The sequence below is a fragment of the Cryptomeria japonica genome, chromosome 3 (genome assembly GCF_030272615.1).
Source record: "Cryptomeria japonica chromosome 3, Sugi_1.0, whole genome shotgun sequence".
Taxonomy (NCBI): domain Eukaryota; kingdom Viridiplantae; phylum Streptophyta; class Pinopsida; order Cupressales; family Cupressaceae; genus Cryptomeria; species Cryptomeria japonica.
Window position 1 is genome coordinate 400,567,426 of NC_081407.1, and position 22,058 is coordinate 400,589,483.

At 35.5% G+C, this 22,058-nt stretch overlaps 1 protein-coding gene across 5 annotated transcripts in view; it reads left to right on the forward strand.

Moving 5' to 3' along the window:
- Positions 1 to 22,058, forward strand: part of LOC131047909 (probable leucine-rich repeat receptor-like protein kinase At1g35710) — a 193,253-nt gene that overhangs the window by 39,879 nt on the left and 131,316 nt on the right. For all 5 annotated transcript variants that reach the window (XR_009106307.2, XM_057981724.2, XM_057981725.2 and 2 more), the window contains exon 4: positions 19,194 to 19,265. Coding sequence is in view for 4 of the 5 variants with exons in the window: in XM_057981724.2 (XP_057837707.2) it covers positions 19,194 to 19,265 (72 nt within the window). In the remaining variant the exon portion in view is untranslated. The remainder of the gene's footprint in view (positions 1 to 19,193; positions 19,266 to 22,058) is intronic.

Consider the following 22,058-nt stretch of genomic DNA (forward strand, 5'->3'; position numbering starts at 1 on the left):
ACAATCTCATTTGAAGCCAAAACACTACAATTAGGATTTAACGACATTTCCAAACGAAATTGATTTAGAAGATGATAGAAAGGAACTTTTATCCAAAGGAGCTAAAACATAGGTGGTAGACAAAGGAACAAAAGTTTGGGGAGAATGAATCACCTCCTTTGAAGAGGAGTTGGATTTTGGAGAACACAAAACTATAGGAGAATCTCTTTTTTGGTGATCTTGCACTCTTTTTTGTGATACTAGGGGTCAAGGGGGAGGCTTCCACATGGAAAAGAGTACTCTTGAGTTGTTTTCATCGTCTTGATTTTTTCCAACTTTAACTTGTGAGACTGCAAAATTTAGTTTTTGGCAAGTTTTCCACTTTGGCTTGTGCAGGTACTTGTGAATATTGTGCTAGTCTATTAGTGTTTTATATTTTGTTTTTGTTTATTATTAGATTTGTTTAGTAATGGGTTCTATTTAGTTTTTAAATTTTTTTCAAGGCATTTATTCGTTTTATGGTTAATTTACTTTTTTTTTGAAAATAAAATGGCATTTGCAAGTAGGGGAGGTAGTGGCAAGTCGAGGGACCCTGCTTTTAATTTTTTTCAAGGCATTTATTGGTTCTATGGTTAATTTACTTTTTTTTTTGAAAATAAAATGGCATTTGCAAGTAGGGGAGGTAGTGGCAAGCCGAGGGACCCTACATATAGACATGCAACAAGTAAAACATATGATCTAGTAATTTGCAACAATTGTGGAAGGGATACGATAGGAGGCATGAATCACCATAAATATCACCTTGTATGGACTAGTTGCCAAAATGTAGAGAAATGTACACTATTAGTTTAGGACGTGAAATCTTGGCTTGCATCTTCTGATTAGAAGCTAGAGAAAAAGAGGATGACTGAGTCATTGGAAAGTATTAGTTTTTTAGGGTTAGAGGGAGATATAGGGGCTTCTAATTCTTTCATTTGGCAATGGGTTTGGGAATTAAGATGTGTCTTGGTTCAAAATTCAAGTGTTGGTTTGCTTCTCAAGTGAAGTTATAATGTTCTGTTGTTCAAAGCTATCTGTTGTATTGGTCTTTGGCCAACTCAATTGGTTTATCTTTTTTGGATCATACTCTTTTGGTCGAGATTTGCATTGGAGGTTGAGTTAAAGTATTGTCATGGGTCTTACCATGGTATGTGAATATCCGCATTAAGTTATTTGCATTGGACAATGTTTTTGGGCCGACTGATTAAACGTACTTTATTGTTTATCTACACGTTATGTTTGATGCAGACTTTGGATGATGTGTTGGTGTGTGTGGTTCATTGGAATTGACTTAGGAAGACATGTTGTGATGTATTTGGGTCCCCTTTATCTCTCGGAGTGGACCGCATTTACCGCATTTGGTCATGGTGGCCGACTTTGTATAATTTTTTTATTTTGTCTGTGGTCAACCTAGTTGAGTGTTTTGGTGAATAAATTGATATAAATAGATATGCAGATGTGTGAATTGTAGTGTGGATTGATTGAGGATGATGTAGAAGTATATGTGTGGAAGCAAAAGTGGTTTGTGATGTGTTTATGATCAGTAGATCCTACTCGTTCAATTCACCTTTTCTCTGTGCTTGCCTAAAGATAGTGAGTCTTTTTGGCAGCGTGTGTAGATCTGTATCTTGCCCTAGGATTTCTCACATTGGTTTTTCCACCTAAAAAGTTGACGTTCATGTGTTTGGTGTTTATTGTTTCATCTTTCATTGGTGTTTAGTTGGTTAATTATTGTAAATGATATTCAAATTTATGTTCAAGTCTGAAGTTATGTATATCATTATTTCCTTTACTGATATTTTCTGTTTCTTATGTGACAGGTTGCTGAAGATAACATTAATAATTTCGATGTCCCTTCAGCACTTCATTTGTATGTACTTATAGCCTATGATTCACCGATCAAGGCATGCCTTGATCGGTCATGTCTTTTAGACATGCCCGATCAAGACATGTCTTGATCGGTGCATAGACACCTCTTCGGTTAATATAAACACATTACTTATGTGTTGTGCTGTTAATCATCGGTCATGTCTTTCCTCTTTAACGTGTGTCATACCGATAACTATCGGTCATGCTATTTAACATATGCCGATAACTATTAATAATCGGGGCAATGTATAGTTACTCGATAAGTGATTGGGATAAGTTAAACATAATCAACGAATAAATGATTCGGTATTAATATGTGTTTTAGAATGATAACTATTATTGTTATCATATGATAGCATTTAATCAATGCTATCATATGATAGCTATGGTAGTTATAATTCTGGTCTGATCACAACATGATTAATATTATCGAATATGCATACGTTCATTTATTTAATCATGAGGTCTATACTTAAATTGTAGTTATATCGATAAGGTAGATGATTGAATGAGAGATAAATGAAGTCTCTCATTCAATCATTTATCTTACCGAAGCTATTAAGTTTCAACACTCCCTCTTAGCTAGGGAAGATAATTATAGACCCATGAAATAAGCATCATATTTCTCATAATAAAATGTATTATATGACTACATAATACACAAGATCATATTACATATGCTCGTAACATGAAACATCACATAATGAGTGACATAGGAATATATCACATCATCTCATGATATAGATATCACATAACACGTGATACCTTGGATATAAAATACTTAGGAATGTTGAATTCCCTTATAGCCAGGTTATGGTATGTGCATTGACATTACGTCACATAATGTCTACCATAACACATCATGGCACATCCATGAGTCAAAGTGATATCAAGTCAGCATGATATCAACATTACAAGATCCTCACCTCATAATGTTTAATACAAGTGTTCATAGTCTAAAAGATCGTCACCTTTTAGATTTGTACACAGGGGGTGGAGCCCATATAGTCATAACACGACAAAAGAAGTTTACACACATTAAACATCTCATATATTAGTACAGATTTCAAAAATTGATTATAACTCAATCATAGCAAGACCTTTTCTGAAGTGTTCAACTTTTACTCTGGCTAGAGTTTTGGTCAGTATGTCTGCTGTCTGGTCTCCTGTACTGATATATTGTAACTGAATCACATTTCTATCCACCATATCTCTCACATAGTGATAAGGGATCTCAATGTGTTTGGATCTATCATGAAACATAGGGTTTACGGAGAGTTTTATACAACTCTGATTGTCACAATGAATTATAGTAGGCTTCATTGGTCCTTCGAACAATCCCACAAGTAACTTCCGTAGCCATACAACTTCTCGTGTAGCCATGGAAGCTGCAATATATTCAGCCTCTGTAGAGCTCTGAGTCTGAGCTACTGAAGACTGTTTTCTGCTAATCCAAGATATCATGGCTGAACCCAAATTGAAGTAGCACCCTGAGGTGCTTTTCCTGTCAGTCACACTTCCAGCCCAATCCGAATCAATGAACCCGTGTAGATTTCAATCAACATTCTCATACTTGAGTCCATAGTTGAGAGTGCCTTGAAGGTATCTCATTATATGTTTTACTGCCATAAGATGAATCTCCTTAGGTTCACACATGAATTGACTCAAGGCATTTACTAGATAACAGATATCAGGTCTAGTATTGATTAGATACATTAAAGATCCAATCATATGTCTGTAGAGTGTAGGATCTACCAATGGGGAATCTGCTGCTGCCTCCTTCAATTTGTGAAGATTAGTATCCATGGGAGAAGTCATCGGTCTGCAGTTCATCATGCCAAATCTCTTCAATATGTCTAAGGTGTACTTCCCTTGATTAAGCACAATGTTGTCAGAGTTTTGCCAAACTTCCAACCCAAGGAAGTAATGTAGAAGGCCTAAATCCTTTATATCAAACTCCTTCTCAAGGTCTTTCTTACATTGATCAATAAGATGACCTTCTCCTGTAATTAAAAGATCATCAACATACAAGTCAATATCAACATATTACCTTTGATTTGTTTGAAGTATAGATTTGGATCTGCGTCATTCTTTGAGAATCCCAATCCCATGAGGTACCTGTCAATTCTTTCATACCAGGCCTGAGGGGCTTGTTTCAGTCCATATAGGGCTTTCTTTAATCTGCACACATGTGATTCTGCATTGTGGATCTCAGACCCTTTTGGCTGCTCTAGGTAGACTTCCTCCTCAATTTTCCCATTCAGGAAAGCAGTCTTTACATCCATCTGATGGACTTTCCATCCTTTGGCTGCTGCAATAGCTAGTACTGCTCTGACTGAGGTGTATCTAGCAACTGGAGCGAAAGTTTTATCACAGTCTATTCCCTCCTTTTTCAAAATTTCGGCTTTATGTTTCTCTATGCTACCATCTGCAGCATGTTTGATTTTGAATAGCCACTTGGATGAAACAACAGATTTTCCTTTTGGTCTAGGGACAATTTCCCAAACATCATTGTTTAAGATGGATTGATATTCCTCTGACATGGCATCTTTCCGTACTTGGTGTTTAAGTGCTTCTGATACATTAGAAGGTTTTGTTTTAGAGAGATCATTCATTAAGGCTACATAGCTAGTGAATCTTTGGGGCCTCTTACTTTCTCTAAAGGTCCCTGAAGGAGCTACGAAATTCCTTGCATCTTCCATTGTTTTGTGAACCCATAGTGGTCTTTTCTTAGGGTTTTCCTGGTGTGGAATCTGAACTTCATCCTCATTCTCTTTTGAATACTTCCTCTGAACCTCAGGAATAGGATCCTTTTCTAGGTCTGAAGATGGAACATAAGTCTCTGACTCAATAGTTTATCTAGCCCTTTTGAAGGCTATGTCTTCTTCAAATATTACATCTTTACTGAGTTCAATATTACTATGTCGAGGTACAAATATCCTATAGGCTTTAGAAGTTTCACTATACCCAACAAAGATTCCTTTTCTTCCAGAAGGTTCTAGTTTTGTTCTTTTCTCTTAAGGTATATGAATATAAACAGGGCATCCGAATATCCTAAAGTTAGTGATGTTAGGTTTTATACCTATTAAAACTTGTTCAGGGGTTTTATCTTCAATGTGGGAGTGAGGGCATCTATTTTGTATGTATACAACAGTGTTGGAGGCTTCTGCCCAAAGATGTGTTTCTAAGTTTTGGTCAAGAAGCATGGCTTTAGCTACCTCTACAATGGTTCTATTCTTTCTCTCAGCAACCCCATTTTGTTGGGGGTTGTAGGGGACAATGAACTCCCTCTTAATCCTAGCATGTTTATAAAATTCTCTAAAGATGTCTGAGGTGTATTCCCTCCCATTATCAGTCCTTAAGGTTTTTATTTTCCTTTCGGAAGAGTTTTTAGAGAGGGATTTGAATTCCTTAAATCTCTTGAGAATCTCTTCCGATTCTTTACGTTTAAAAAAATAGATCCAGGTCTTCCTGGAGAAGTCATCAATGAATATTACATAGTAAAGGAACCCCCTAATGATGGTACAAACATTGGCCCACATAGGTCAGAGTGAACTAGTTCTAAAACATTGCTTGTTTTCCTAGAACTATTCTGAAAGGAACTCTTAGTGTTTTTGCCTAGGGAACACCCCTTACATGTACCAGAATGGTATTGTTTTAACTTAGGCAAACCAATTACTAATTTTTCCATTGAACATAAAGTAGGAAAGTTTAAATGACCTAATCTTCTATGCCAAATTTCATTTGAATCTGTAATCTCATGAAGTAGGGCTAGGTTAGATTCAGTTCATACCTCGTATAAATAGCCCTTTCTATGTCCTAGGGTTGTAGGCTTCTTGATGGAAGAGTTCTGTGGCCATACTAGAACTTTACCATTCATGAACATTATTCTGTACCCATCATCTTCAAGTGCGGATATGGAGATTAAGTTCCTCTTGATGCCAGGAACGTATAGGACTCCAGTGAGTTGAAGAGACATGCCTGTCTTCAGCTTAATGGTGCAGGTACCGACTCCTTTCACTAGATGTGCAGAGTCATCACCAATGGTTACTTCCTCATCAGTTTCTTCTACCATGGAATTCAGTAATTCTCTATACCTAGTGATGTGTCTTGAAGACCCACTGTCAATGATCCAGGTGTTAGATTTATTGGACACTTGATTGGAGAGAGCATAGTAGAATACATGCTTCTTGGAGTCATATTTTTCCCTTTTAACTTTTGCAAATGTAGCTTGTTGTTTGATTCTATCTGGACATCTTGCTGCATAGTGTCCATATTGATCACACCTAAAGCATTGAATGTGAGAGTTGTCTCTTTTAGATGATCTTTTGTCATGTCGGTTCTTTCTCTTCTTGTTTTTCTTGTTGGAGTTGGTATTTAAAACATGGAGATCTTCATCTATATTCTTTTGTTTGATCCCCTTCTTATTTAGCCTTGACTCTTCTTGAAGACAATCTGCTCTTAGCCTATCAAATTTTGGATATTTATCTCTTGCACTGATGCCTTGGACGAATGTCTCCCATGTACTAGGCAACCCATCTAGAGCAATGAGCATTAGCTCTTTGCTCAGGATCTCATATCCAAGTGTTGCCAGTTCATCCCTTAGGGCTGATATCCGCATAAAGTATGCATTGATTGACTCCCCTTTGTTCATACTTATATGATTTATTTCTCTTTTTAGAGCTAGGGTTCTACTTGCATTATTTATTTCAAATGCACTTTCGAGTGATTTGAACATCTGATAGGCAGTTTCATGTTTTGTTATTATTGGCATGATGTGATTTCTTACTCCGACTATGATCTTCATAGCTTTTTCATTTCCCTCGACCCATGTTGATTTGTCAGGTTCATCCTCTGGTTCTTCAGATTCAACTTTAATAAATGATTCAACCTTGTTTTCTTTTAGGATCGTTTTAATTCTGAACTTCCATGCTAAGAAATTGTCGCCTCCTTGAAGTCTGTCCTCAAATCTGATAACGTTAGCCATGGGAAATATGATGTTTATATCTTCGGTTTGAACTTCTCAAATTTGAATGCCTCAGGTTCGATCAGCGTGGCTCTGATACCATGTAAATGATATTCAAATTTATGTTCAAGTCTGAAGTTATGTATATTATTATTTCCTTTACTGATATTTTCTGTTTCTTATGTGACAGGTTGCTGAAGATAACATTAATAATTTCGATGTCCCTTCAGCACTTCATTTGTATGTACTTATAGCCTATGATTGCCTTGATCGGTCATGTCTTGATCGATGCATAGACACCTCTTCGGTTAATATAAACACATTACTTATGTGTTGTGCTGTTAATCATCGGTCACGTCTTTCCTCTTTAACGTGTGTTATACCGATAACTATCGGTCATGCTATTTAACATATGCTGATAACTATTAATAATCGGGGCAATGTATAGTTACCCGATAAGTGATTGGGATAAGTTAAACATAATCAACGAATAAATGATTCGGTATTAATATGTGTTTTAGAATGATAACTATTATTGTTATCATATGATAGCATTTAATCAATGCTATCATATGATAGCTATGGTAGTTATAATTCCGGTCTGATCACAACATGATTAATATTATCGAATATGCATATGTTCATTTATTTAATCATGAGGTCTATACTTAAATTGTAGTCATATCGATAAGTTAGATGATTGAATGAGAGATAAATGAAGTCTCTCATTCAATCATTTATCTTACCGAAGCTATTAAGTTTCAACAATTATAATTGATAAGTATTTTTTATTGAAGAAGTTTAAGGATTTGGACAAGATTGATTCATTCCCCTCTCCGAGTCTTGTGGTGTGTTTAACAATTGGTATCAGAGATTGGTTCCTCTAAGATAAGATTAACCACTTGAGGAAGGTCCGAGATGGCACAGGAGATTAGTTACAAATGGCACAAATTATTCCTTTTGGAAGGCGCGAATGGAATATCATTTGAATTCTCTGTCGCTTGGAATATGGGATATTTTTAAGACTGGTTATATTGCTTTGACTGGTGGCCCTTCTACTCCAGATGAGATCAAGGATCATGAGAATAATGTCAAGGAAAGCAATGCAATTGTCAATAGTTTGAGTGACTCAGAGTTCTTGAAGGTCATGGGCTACAAATCAGCAAAGTAAATTTGGGATAAGCCGAGCAACATTTATGAAGAAGATCAAAAGATCAAGCAAGTCAAGATGTAGAATCTAAAGTATAATTTTGAGACATTGAGGATATTTGAAGATGAGAACATTGAAGGTTACCTGTACCAAGTGAATGAGATAGTGCAATCAGAGGTATTGGCATGTAATGTCCCCTTCTCCTTAGCACGTGTGTTGTCGGGTAATTATGTCATATTGTAATTAGAACGTTACGAGTGTTAAGGGTTGGTGGTTACGTGACGGTTGTCGGCAGTTGGCACTGGACAACCTACACCGACACCTATATATATGTACTTGGTTTCCTATTTCATCGTGAAGTTATTGTGGAACAAAGTGATGTTGTGAATGTACTGGCATTTGACATTAATGAATACATACATCTGAGTTCTTCTGTTTACTTGGATTGCTGTATGCTGTCATATTTACTACATTTAGGTACTGTTATGCACTATTGAAACACACACACACACCCCTCGGGGGAAAACAACGTGCACTTGTGTCAAGGTTGGCCTATATTTGACCCTCGTAGGCCAAGGTGTTGTTTAGGGGGTCGATGTGGCAGTGATTGGTGGCTTCACATCTCATTATTATTTGATATTTTGATGTTATAAGGGATAACATGTATCAGGAGACGTGTGTATTTTTAATTAATAAATAAAAGGTACATTAAATTTAAATGTTTAATTAAATAATATAAAGTGTACCTACCCTTATCTTCTAGAAAGTGAATGTGACGTGTTATGTAATGAATAAATAGAAGAGGGGAAACACATGTTGGACATCAGTTGTTTATGTTATCTCTTGTTGAGTTGTGGAGACATAGGTTGTCCGCAAAAGATCTTGGGGAACGATACCTCCCTATTGGTCAGCATAACCGAGGAGGTGAAAGACCCTTTGAAGGGTTGAAAAAAGGAGTGGAAAGCATTCAGCTTTCCATATTGAGCGTAAGGAGATTTTATATCAGATCTTGGTTGTGCTTCAGATTTCAGATTTTGGAGAGATCACCTTGTTGAATGCATTCTCTTGGGCAAACTAGACAGCGTTATTCCTTTGGCACCTAGGCGACATCCATTGATGATTTTGGAGACAAATCGAAGCTTATTTTGTGCTGTCATCAAATTAGTTGCAGACCTGGACTTCCACGATTTTGGTTCATACCTCCCTCTACATGCATCGATTATGACTTGTATGGATTCCTAAATTCATAGGAAGGAGAGGCGATATTTTGGGATGGTTTTGAAGGCGATTTGGAATGCATTTGGATTATACTGAAAGTCTGATCTGAGACAGGTCTGTGGTTCTCATGCCCTTTGATTTTCCCTATTGGATGCATAAGATAGCTTGGAACCCCCTTTAAGCGTAAGGCGCTGTCATCTAGAGAAGAAATCGAGCAGTTTGGAGGAGTAATGAGACCATAGACTGCAGATATGCAGACCTCCATCAGCAGCAGCAGGGACGGCACATAATTGGTCTTGGACTCACACTTTGAAGATATCTTCATCGAAGATTCTAGCTTGCATCAGCATCATCTACCTTGGCGGATTTATACCAGGTTCCTAGCATTCCATCTCTTGTTCTCATTTGCACTTGTATGGGTAGTTATCAGTCCTAAGTCGCAAGAAAAGAAACTGAGAATTAGTCCTTGTAATCAGTCTATATATTGGTTCTTCAACAGCATATTGTAATGGACTTAAATGAGAATTGAATTAGATTTGGGAATGCATCTTTTGGACAGTATTCTGAGAATGTCTGCTAAGTGTTTGACTTAAGGACAGCAAGAAGTTATGGGCCCCATTTGCCTTGATATGTTGTGGTTATTGTTTACAATTATTTCTATGATATTCTATCATTGTTGAGGCTCAACTTTCATTAAAATTGTCTTAGATTATCCTTGGAGTCTTACTGAAACTGTGAACTGCAGATTAGACCATGATAGTCAAGTGTTTGATGAAATGTTTAAGTGAAAAACATTAGGATTTCATATCAGAACTTAGCAGAGATATTACATGGCAGAATACTGACATATAATGAAATTGTGAGAAAAGTAATGAGGACACTGCCTAGATCTTATAAACCTAAGTTGTATGCTATTGAAGAAAGATATAACATGGATACATATACCTTGGATCAACTTTGTGAATTGCTATCTGCCTTTGAGATATTAGAGTTTGAGGATCGGAACATTGTCAAGAAGGAAGCTGCATTCAAAGCTACCAAGAAGATTTAAGATGTATGTAAAACAAGTAATGATCTAGATGATGTTGAAGCAAACTTTGTGAGAAGACTAAAGAAAGGATCTGGAAAATACAAAGGTAAGTTGGCCTTCAAATGTTTTAATTGTGGAAGAATTGGTCATTTTGCTGCTACATGTATTTTTCGGGGAAGATAACTATAAGAGATCAGATGATGATAACAAAAGAAAGGATAATTATAGAAGAGAAGACGAAAACAAAATAATGGATGATAGAGACAAGCCTAAAAGAGTTTTTGTTCAATGGAGACCTATTTCTTTGAAGAAGATTGTGATGACTCACATGATGAATCATTATTTTTGGCCATAGAAGAAAAGGATAATGAAAGGTCTGGTACTCCGCATGATGAGAAGGATAGTGAAAGATCAATGATGGTGAAGACGACATTGCATGCAAAAGTGGAACCTAAAGCTTGGATTATTGATTTTGGATGCTCAAATCACATGACAGGGTGCAAAAGGAAGTTCATAGACCTTGAAAAGTATGATGGTGGTGTTACCCATTTTCATTCTCCAGCTCAATCAAGTGGAGCTGGTCAAGTTTTATAGTTTTAAGGGGACATGTCTGTTGTTTGTGTTTTGCCAAGAGATACTATAGAATGCCATAAAAGAGTTCCAGGTAAATGCAAGTGTTCACAACCAATCAAGAACCATACAACATTGCATATTTGAAAAGGCATTTTTCTTTATTCATAAATGTCAAATGAGATGCTCCCACACAAGCCGTGGGAATGACTACCTATGATGCATTATACAAGAAAATGATGCTTGTAAAAACAAAATATAAACAAAGATAAGGGATCCGTCATTGCCTCGTAATGACGAACCCCCTGCAGTTGAGTAGCTTCATATCCAGCTCCTTCGCAGAAGTCCCCTGCTGCTCCAAGTGTCTGCAAAGAGATAAGAGAATTGTATTAGAGCTCGGGATACCATATCCTTGCATATACATCATCAATGCATGCACAATCCACTCCTACAATGCATTATACCAGTCCAATCATTGTATGTATCAGAAGCAACAAGAAACATATCTGAAAACTCATAGTTTTGTCTAACAATTTGTCCAATGTGCAGATACAGGTAAAGTTTTATCGCTGATTACTTCATTTAAATATCAGCATGTGGGAAAAATGGGCTCCCATGAGGGTTGACCTCAGCATGTATGATATTAAGGACAGATTATTATGACATCAGTGAAACAATCCTTACCCGTCTCTACAGTGGTCACAATAAAAGAGTACCTGTCTCTCATGGCAATAGGCTGATAGGAACATGAGAGTCCTAAATGTCAGTACCGACATACTGTCATAAACGAGGGGCACTCATTCACGGAGACCATCATACAAGAGAATTAAAGAAGATTGCATGATCATCACGATAATTGTAGTTAAGAAGGAAAGCTCATCATTTAATGTGTCAATATCGAAGAGGTGCCATTACAGTGTTCCAGGAAAGCTACATTTCAACAGTTATGAGGCTCAAAACAACAGGTACTGAAAACAGAGTACAAGTTTTGGGTGGTTAAAGATAGCATGATCGGGAGTAGTCTCAAAGGCACAAAGAAATAGAGTATGCACTCCTATCACACAAAGGACATGCATGAAAAGGCATCTGAAGCATTACAACAGTTTGAGAATAGAGATAGGCATCAAGGTTTGAGAATGCATTCAAGAGTCCTATACACCAGTGATAGATCCTCAGGGAAGCACTTTACCAATAGAGAACAAAGTGATGCAGCCATAGGCAATTACAGTAGGGAGTAATGATTGGCAAAATCAAACAAGTACTTAAAAGGGCTATGGTGATTAGAGTCTGTACTGATTATATTTCCGTTAAGTGTAATAGAAATATCAGTTGCAGCAGAGACTAATGCAGTCATAAGAGCAGTATCTTCAAGACAAAGTATGAAGAGCTGAAACCTTCAACTTGGAAATCCACAGTGTTCAACCATAGTGAGAAGTTTCTAAACAGCCATGAATGATAGTGAATATAATACATGGTACATAGCGTCTTCAAAGCCTCACAAAATGATGGAGGATAGATTATGATGTGCCTTCAAGATAGAGATAATATGGAAGACACAACATCGAAAAGAACAAGGCTCTAGGAGGTTGTCATTTTCAGAAAAAGGTAATAAGAATCCAAGATCATGTTGAAGAAGACAATGCATTAAAGGATTATTACAATCCTTTCACAATATCATAAGGAAACCAAAGTGTGAAAATATAGCACACAATCCCTTTCTACAAGTCAAAAGATTCGAGAACAGTGAGCTTTCAAAGGATGATAGCAGCCAATGCTATGAAATAAGAAAGTGCAGCCATAAACACAAAATAATTATGGCAAGAAATCATGAGAACATCCATAACCCAATACAAAGCAGTGAATAGATCAAAGTTGCAGTGGTAATGACAACCATGAGGAAGATGAAGCTGGGTTGATAGTAGAATGACATAAGATTCTTGAGAGTGATAAGAGACATGAAAATGTTATATGATAGTCCTATGAGAGGCACAAACACTTCTGCTTTAGAAGTCAAGAGAGGCTTTTTGTACCACATGTGCAGTCCCTGTTCTACAACATGGATGCACAGTGATATCAACTTGAAAAGTGAAGGCATGAGCAAGTTGAGAAAGCAGGGAGTCCCTTAACAAGATCACAATGACAGTCCCCCAACAAGTTCATGATCAGTCCTATGAAAGACCAATGCAAAAGTCTAGAATAAATTGGATGTTGGAGACACCTAATGACATGCTCAAGGTAGAGAGTAAGCATGCACAATAAAGTGGTGGTATTGGTAAATTTCAGGGTCACTGTTAAGGAATTAGTCAAACAATGCAAGGAAAGTACATGTGAAAGGAAAAGGGTCTTAAAGAGGTAGTGATACAAGTGATAACCATGAGCACTTTTTTTGGTCACCCTAAAGTTAGATGTCTTTCTATCAGCTATCAAAATCATTTCTTGTAAAAAAATGATTTTCTTAACATAGTTTGGTTTTTTGGATAAGTCACAATCTATATGGCATTGGAGGCACAAATTTAGGGAAAGAAGAGACGGCATGATAAGTATAACTGTTAGTCCATGTACAAGAGGAGGACAGTATGGGTTTAGAAAGGGACAGTCACTGAAATATGACAATATAGATGACATACAAGAGCATTGACAGTCATCATAGAAGGATATCTTCATGCAGGCAAAAGACAGTCTCAAATGTGAGGAAAAGGATATGTGTGATGAACAATAGAAGCCATAGATACAAGGATGACAATCACCACAAAACTGGTAGTCTGAAAGGTCAAATGCACAGTGAATAGATTATTCATGGATGCATGACAATGAATTCATATGGAGAAAGATTCATAAATATTCAAATTGCAGCCCAGCCAAATAAAGATGAAAAAGACAATGACTGAAAATGACCATGTATTGGAAAAGTACCCAAGAAATTTTTTGAATTGCAACTTTTTTTTATTTTAAATCAAAATAGAGTTCGAATTAAACACAGCAAATGCAAGGAGAAAACACTATACAGCAATGCCATATCCTTTACAGTCTTTTTTCCAAGTAAACTGTACTCAGAAATCAAATCATTTCTATGTGCACTTGAAGCGGCCATTAATGGCAGAAAAATCTACGAGAAATTCTTCCCAAGAGGCCCTCCAAGCCCTGCGATTTCCTTCATGGCGGCAAGGATAATGGCGTCTACATCAAATAAAGCTTTCCAGAAACCCTATAGAGATTCAAAACATGGCGGTTGACAATTTATTTTATCTTTCCAGATTTCATCAGCAAAAAACCTTCAAAAATCATGGTGCCCAAACCCTAACATGGCGGCAGCAAGAGAAATGGAGAGATATCATGCAATATGAAGAATAGAATGAGGTTTTTAGGGTTGAAAATTCCCTAAGTATTCATCGAATGGCTCAAGGCATTTTTGCCTTTGCTTTTTATTTATTTTGCCTCTCACTAATAGCCCCTTTGAAAGCATATGGGGTGGTCGATATTTTGTAATTGCATCCCCTTGTCTTTGTAAATAAAAGAACATATTTGTTAAGTGATTTATAGATTTATCACTTAATAATATTTTCTTAACATATTAGTTTAGTGATAAATTTATAAATCACTTAACAAATATGTTCTTTTATTTTGATGAAAATTAAGCAATATTAATAATAGAAATAATAAACCTATTTATTAAAGTGACTTATTAATTTATCACTTTATTAAAGAACTTTCATATTTTTATTTTTATATTAATAAATGGTGTAATTAAAATATTCATTAAAGTGATATTGATAAGTCACTTCATTAAATATTTTTTCTTATTACATGTATTAATATTTTGACTTAATTGTACAAATGGAATTAAATGAATATTTGATAAAGTCTTAATAATTATAGATCACTTTATTAGATATTTATTTGCATTTATTAGGAGGTCAAAAAGATATTTTTGCATTAATGAAGGCTTGCAGGCCTGTCAGATGATATTTTGGGGCCATTTATGGTGCAGTTAGGATCTTTTATGGCAGGGCAGGGGATGGCCTGACTTTCTGCTCAGATATTTTCCCTTTTTGACCTGTTTTAGGTCTTAAAAAGGTGGATTTTTGGTTTTGCTCGCCCAAGAGGAGGTGGAGTTATATATTCATTGTTTGCTTTTTGAAAAGGATATATACCTCTTGCAATCTTCATTATAGGGGTTCTTTTTTGTTCATCTTTTGGCAGCCTGTAACTTTGAGAGTTCTTTCTGCAGAAGTGAATAATATTGTAACACATTTTCAGAAGTAATACAGATTGGTGACACCTTTTGCTGTGATAGTAGCTTGTGCCTTCTCATATTTCTGTTTTTGTGTGCTTAGTGTTGATGCAGTTTTAGGTGATGTCTTTTATCCTTGTGATTGTGTTGCTGTCAGCACCTTTATGCGGAAATTTTTAATTATTTGCAGGTCATAGGTTGTGCCTGTTATAAGAGTAACCACAGGTTGTGAGAAAACATTTGAGATTCTTATTTTTCAGCCTTATGAAGTTTTAATGCAGAGGTTATGAGTTTCTGAGTTGTGCAAGAGTTCCTTTTATTACTGGTCATTTTGTGTGTTAATCAGTTTGTCCAAATTTTCAGATATTCATTTTGGTGCATCACCTATTAAGATGTAGTTTTCAGTTTATGTTTTTCCTTCTCACTCTTTTCTCAGCAAAATCATTAAGTTTAGGTGATAATAGTTTTAGGAAGCCGACCTTCTCTGGAGGTTCTTTCCAATATAGGTGACCCACAAACCTGGAAAGATCCCATGTTTCTTCAGAGTACCAAATTCTGCAACTTGGTGAGGGTGCAACTTTGATAGATAACAGGTGGATTAGTGAAATTTTTAAGGAATGTCAGATGGGAAACAAACAAGGAACAAAGTCAAGAACAAGGATTATTCTATTGCAAGACCTTTGGAGTTGATTCATACCAACCTATGAAGACCTACAAGGACAAGAGGACTAAATGGTGAAAGGTATTTTATGTTGCTCATTGATGACTATTCTAGAATGACATGGGTTACTTAAAAGAAAAATTAGAAGCACTAGATAGGTTTAAGGTGTTCAAGTCTATGGTTGAGAATCAAATAGAAGTTAAGATCAAATGTTTAAGGTTTGATAGAGGTGGAAAGTTTACATCAAATGAATTTGATAGATTTTGTGAAGAGCATGGTATTAGAAGGCAATTGTCTACACCTAAAAACTTCACAACAAAATGGAGTCGTTGAAAGAAAGATTAGTAGTCTTGTCGAAATGTCTATAACTATGTTGAAAGATACTAACCTATCTAATGTGTATTGGAAAGAAGATGTGTATATTCTTAACAAGGCACAAGAGTGAATCACATAATGACACTTTATGAGCTATGGCATGGAAGATTACCTATAGTCAAATATTTTAGAATCTTTGGAAGTAAGTGCTACATCAAAAGAGATGAAGAAGATTTGGGAAAGTTTGATGCAAGATCTAATGAAGGAATAATTTTGGGATACTCTACAAGAAGGCATACTGGTGCCACAACGAGAGGCTCAAGAAGATGGTGGAAACTACAAATGTCAGAGTAAGTGAAGAATGGAATTAGGTTACATTGGAACTTGAGATTGAGATAAAAGATGCCCCCATTACTACATAAGAGAAAGACATTCCGGAAGATAAAGAAGAATCAAATACAAAAGAAAAGGAACTTGAGAAAGCACTTAAAATAACTACAAAGTATGCGCAGAAGAATCATTCAGAAGATCAGATCATTGGAGGTAAAGATAAAGGAGTTTAGACTAGAAGAAGATTTGCTGAGGCCAAAGAACAATCAAATTTCTGTTATCTAAAGGTGGAGCCAAATATTTTGGTAGAGGCTAGCAAAGCTGATGGATGTATGAAGGCAATGGAAGAAGAACTAAATTAGATAAAAAAGAATCAGACATGGGAATTGGTACTTAGATCGGTGGACAAGAATGTGAAAGGAACAAAGTGGGTGTTTGGAAACAAGACAAATAAAGATGGAGAAGTCACAAGAAACAAGGCAAGACTAGTATGTAAAGGCTAATAACAAGTTGAAGGTATAGGCTTTGAGGAGATTGCTGCTTCGGTAGCTAGGATAGAAGCTATAAGAATATTTCTTGCATATGTTGCCTACAAGAACTTTAAGGTATATCAGATGGATGTTAAGTCAGCATTCTTGAATGGACAACTTGAAGAAGAGGTTTACATCGAACAACTGGACGGGTTTCAATTGTCAAAAGATCCAAATATGGTTTGCAGACTCAAGAAGGCATTTTATGGACTTAAGCAAGCTCCCAGCATGGTATGCAAGGCTGGACAAATATTTGTTACAACAAAACTTCAAAAAAGGTATTGTATATAGTAATCTTTATTTCAAAATTGAAAGTGGGAAACTATTGATAATGGTTGTATATGTTGATGATATCATTTTTGGTGGAGATGAAGATGTTTGCAAGAAGTTTGCAAAAGAATTGTAGAAAGAATTTGAGATGTCAATGATTGGTGAGTTGTCATTTTTCCTTGGTCATCAAGTAACACATCCAAAAGATGGCATTTTCATTTCTCGGACCAAGTACATCAAGGAGATGTTGAAAAAGTTTGGTATGAAGAACTGTAAGCCAGTTGGAACTCCCATGGTTACTGGTTCTCATTTAAGAAAGGATGATGAATCTCTAGAAGTGGATCAAAAGCTTTACAGATCTATGATTTTGTAATGAAAGATGCATAAAATATCAGCTGTCTATTGTATGTTTTTTTTAATGTATAAACATATCAGTTGCTGCCACTATTGTATCTTGACATTAAATAGCAGCAAGGGTTTGTGTTGGTAATTATTTGTGAAATTGTCAATGAAATGATGATGCATGACAACTATTTGTTAAAAAGTCCATGAATTGTTCAACACTTGCAAATGTTTGTGAATATGCCCATTATAATGAAAGATAGTTGCAGCTGTTCCTAAGCACTAAAATTAGAAATATTGATTGGGTCAAAGTTCTGCCAATTATTTGGATGTAGGAATTCAAAAAAACTTACTAGTTTGTTGAAATATTTTGACAGGGACTTAACAATTAATCCCAATCCTAGCAATTTTAACATTATTTCTGACATAGTACATAAACTTAACTTATAACAATCTTGGTGACTAAATAGATTTCACCAATGTAAAGCCATTCAAGAGCCAAATTTTTCTTTCTAACAGCAGTAGTAATTGATAGTTTAAACTTTATGCAGAGTCCAGACAAAGTCAGTCAAGCAATCACATATATTGTGCATGTGTACTACATGGATATAGTAAATCCATATTTCATTGCATTAAAAATAATAAAGAAAATGATAGATATTTCTCCACATATATATTCAACCAAAGGTTACCTATAAGAGAAAAATAGTGCTGAAACCCCTTAAAGGTATGTTTTCATATCTATTTCTTCTTATAAAAAAGAATAACCTAGCTAATTATATTTGAATGCAGCCTTATGAGACTAAAAATTAGCAAAAGCACTTTAGAATGTATATTGTTTGAAGGAATTACACTTGCCTTGCAAGGTAATTGGATTTCAGTTTATAATGAGTAATACAATTCGTATGTAATAGATTTTGGGGGATATGACGTATTTATCAAAGAATAAATCATGAGGATTTTTAATGTTTTTAATATAGCTAGTATTATTATGTACTCTCTAAATGCTCCATTAGAGTTAGTTTTAGTATTCCTTTTAGAGCTTCATATGTGAGTCACCACATTTAGGCATTGATTTTGAGTTTTGGTTTCCTTAGTGATTCTTTCAGTTATTCAAGATGCTAGTTGTTTTAGAGAGCATCTTTCTCTACATGGCACTTATCGCATTTCAAATACATATAGAAACAGAATGCTTGAGAATCGGTTCTTTATTTTACATAGTCGGATTCAATGTTTGTAAATTTTTTCTTTTGGATTAGTTTAATTTTTTCATCCTTCTTTTAACACAGCATTTATATCATAGTAATCAGTTTTTGAAATTTAAAATTTACGTTGATACCTTTAGTTCTAGAAAAAAGGTTACTTCTGCAATTCAAAAAATCCGAATCCTAGAAAAATTATAGCAGAATACATGAGGTCAAATTCAAAAGTCTCCTTTTAGTGTTTGCTTGGGCAATTTCATCATAGTGAGGTTATAAATAATTTTGATCTCGTATTATACTTCCAAAATGTAGGCAGTTCCTGTTTTGGATTTCTATATTCTACAATGCTTTTGATGTTATACAATATAATAGAAACTATATTTTTTGGACTTGAATTTTCTTCCTTCTAATGTGGATTTATCAATTTTTTATTTTTTTTGCATACACAAGAATGCTATTAATTGTTTTTTGTACATTTCCTTTGTTGACAGAGATCTCCATGGCAATAAATTGGTTGGTGCAATCCCCCCTCAGATCGGACGGCTTAAAAAGCTTAGGACATTGTGAGTTGCCTACTGAAACTTTGGAAGCACCATGCTACCATGTACTTATTGTTTTTAAGCCATGTAATGGATTATAATTATGTTAACACATGGGTGCTTTTCTTGGTTGTGTTTTGTGTACTTTGTGCAGACCAAAGTTGTTGACTCTCTTATAACCATCACAGGGACAATAAACAGTAATAATTTGACCAAACTAAGCATTTATTGGTTTTAGTTGCTAGTGGGGTAAATGTTTAATGGCCTTTAACCAAATATCTATAGGTACAATCATTCCCTTTTCTTTTGCCGCCTAGATTCTCAATACGAGTTATGGCCATTTTTAGTATAGTTCAATCACTATTATTTATCTGTTAGGCAGCATAGTTGACATCTATATCAGCACTACACTTTGACTCAATATTAATTCTAACATCCACCTAAAATCATTACCATGAGCTTGTAGTCAACCATTAGTGGGCCCACCCCTACCCTTGTATCTAGAGGCCCATCCCAACCTTAATATCTAGAACTCTGCCCCTACCTCTATATCTAGCCTTTCTTCTTTGGTGGGACTAGATTTTTCTTATTGGGTCAGTTTGTAGAGTGAATGGTTCAAACAGACGTGGGTTTGTCTTTTGGTTCATTGGATGAGACCAAAGATGCTCGCAATGTCCTAGGGCCCCCCATTGTTTCCGTATGCTCCTATTGTATCCACTATGGGCCGAAACCATGCTCAAAGTGGATGCTCTCTCAACTATAGTTGCTGAAAAGATGCAAGGAGGCAACTTGGCAGGTTCCATTAAGCTCACCCAACTCCTATCTGTTGATGTGTTTTTTAGAACACCTCAAACACAAAATAAAATACTTTCTATCCTCTCTTGAACAAAGAAACCTCATATGCTAAACAATGTGATCAAATAAGGCAATTTCAAGGTTTACAACACAAACAATCGACTTTAAATTCTAGATAGACTTAGTGTATGTGATGTGATAATGCTAGCAATCACAAAGGGACTTATGCTTTGAATCACATCTGGAACATGGAATCTAACTTAACTAACTTGGAAAAATAAAAGACAAAAGTATGAAGAGTTAACAAATCTAATCTAAACCTAAGGACAATGATGATAAAGGATAGTGCTTTGATAGATGGATTCCTTAATCAAGCCTTGGTTCACCATGAGGAAACAACTACACAAAACTAATGCAATCTCCAAAGGAAACGAAGGATTTTCATACCGTGAACATTCATTTAAATACCCAAGAATGGTGCAATTCAAGTGAACATCCACAATCGAACTAGTGCTAAATCAGGTTTAGACTATCCATACACTGCTATTTGCAATCAACAAATTCCAAATGGTATGAACCAGAATTCCATCACATATCATTACATTTCTCCATTATAATTAATGAACTTCAATTAAAATTTGAGAAGTAACAAGAAACCATGCAAAATGTTGAAATAACACATAAAGATCCACCATACTTTAATGAAAATCATGTATTAATTTCATAAGTCTTGGCAACAATTATTGGCTTACTCCTCCTATTCTATTGCTAATTATTGTTTATGTACCTTTACAAATGAGAAGGTAATGCCTTATATAGAGATCCCTATTACAGTTCAAGGGCCCAAATTGATTTGGAATCAATGGTCGAGATTACAAGATGAAAGCCTAATTAGGGTTAGTTATAACTTATAACTAACTCCTTTTCGACCAATTAGAAAATCATATTTCTTAGGACAAATGTCTCTCTTAGAATTCGGACCAATGAGAAATGAGGTTAGGTACATGGAACTTAGTGCCTTCCACATGGGTAGTTATCCTCTTTGTAGGATGAGCCAAGTACATTGAACTTGGACGCCTTGACTTGAAACCTCCTGATTGTTTGAATGTGATTAGGCACCAACTGCTTGCTCCTTGTATATCATCACAAAGAAGTCCTTGAGTTTCAAGCAATATCTCTTGATACTCACATTTCCAATTGTTTGACTGATTGTGGTGATTCATATTCCCAAATTGCATCATCTTGGGTGATCAAGTTTCTAACTCTGCTTAACTCTTCTGAAACTATCTTTCTTTATTCCTTGATCACACTTCATTGTACATCTTCTTGCTTGGGAATTTTGAAATACCTCTTCACTTTGGAATGTAGACCTAGTCTTGGAATTTCCTTTATGAATTGCTGAGTTCCTTGGTGCAATTCTTGATTTCATTCTGTGAAAAGCTTCTTAATGTATCTTCTATCTTTGGAAATTATTTGTCCTATAGTTGTAGTTTCTTGATTCCCTTGACGTAGAGCAATCTCACATGTTGAACTTGGGATCTTGGATTTCCGAAGGAAATTCAAGATTTGTAGTAGTATCCCACTTTATCATCCTTTTGAATTCATTGTCGAATGGTGAATATCATCCTCATCTTCACAGTGTTGTCCTTGCAAGTGTATCCTTCTTGCACATAAATGGCTGCAATTATTCTTCATCCTTTTACTTCAGCCAAAGCTCTTCATCGAGGTCTGATACCAATTTTAGGCCCTAGAATACAATACAAGAAAGGATTGACAAATGAACAGGATTGGACAAAGAGGAAAAATATTTAATGAAAGCTTCATTTCATTCAATAAAAATGTACATATTTAACAATAAGTAATGACTGTTCAGTTCATCTTCTAGTGCAGGTAAGATATATAAAGCATAAAGAATTATCCTACTTCTCCTAGGATTTTGTACATTATTTTTACACCAGCAAGGGCTCAATTCTTCCCTTTTGTGGTTGTTTTTATGAAATATTTTGTTTTTCTTGTAGATTT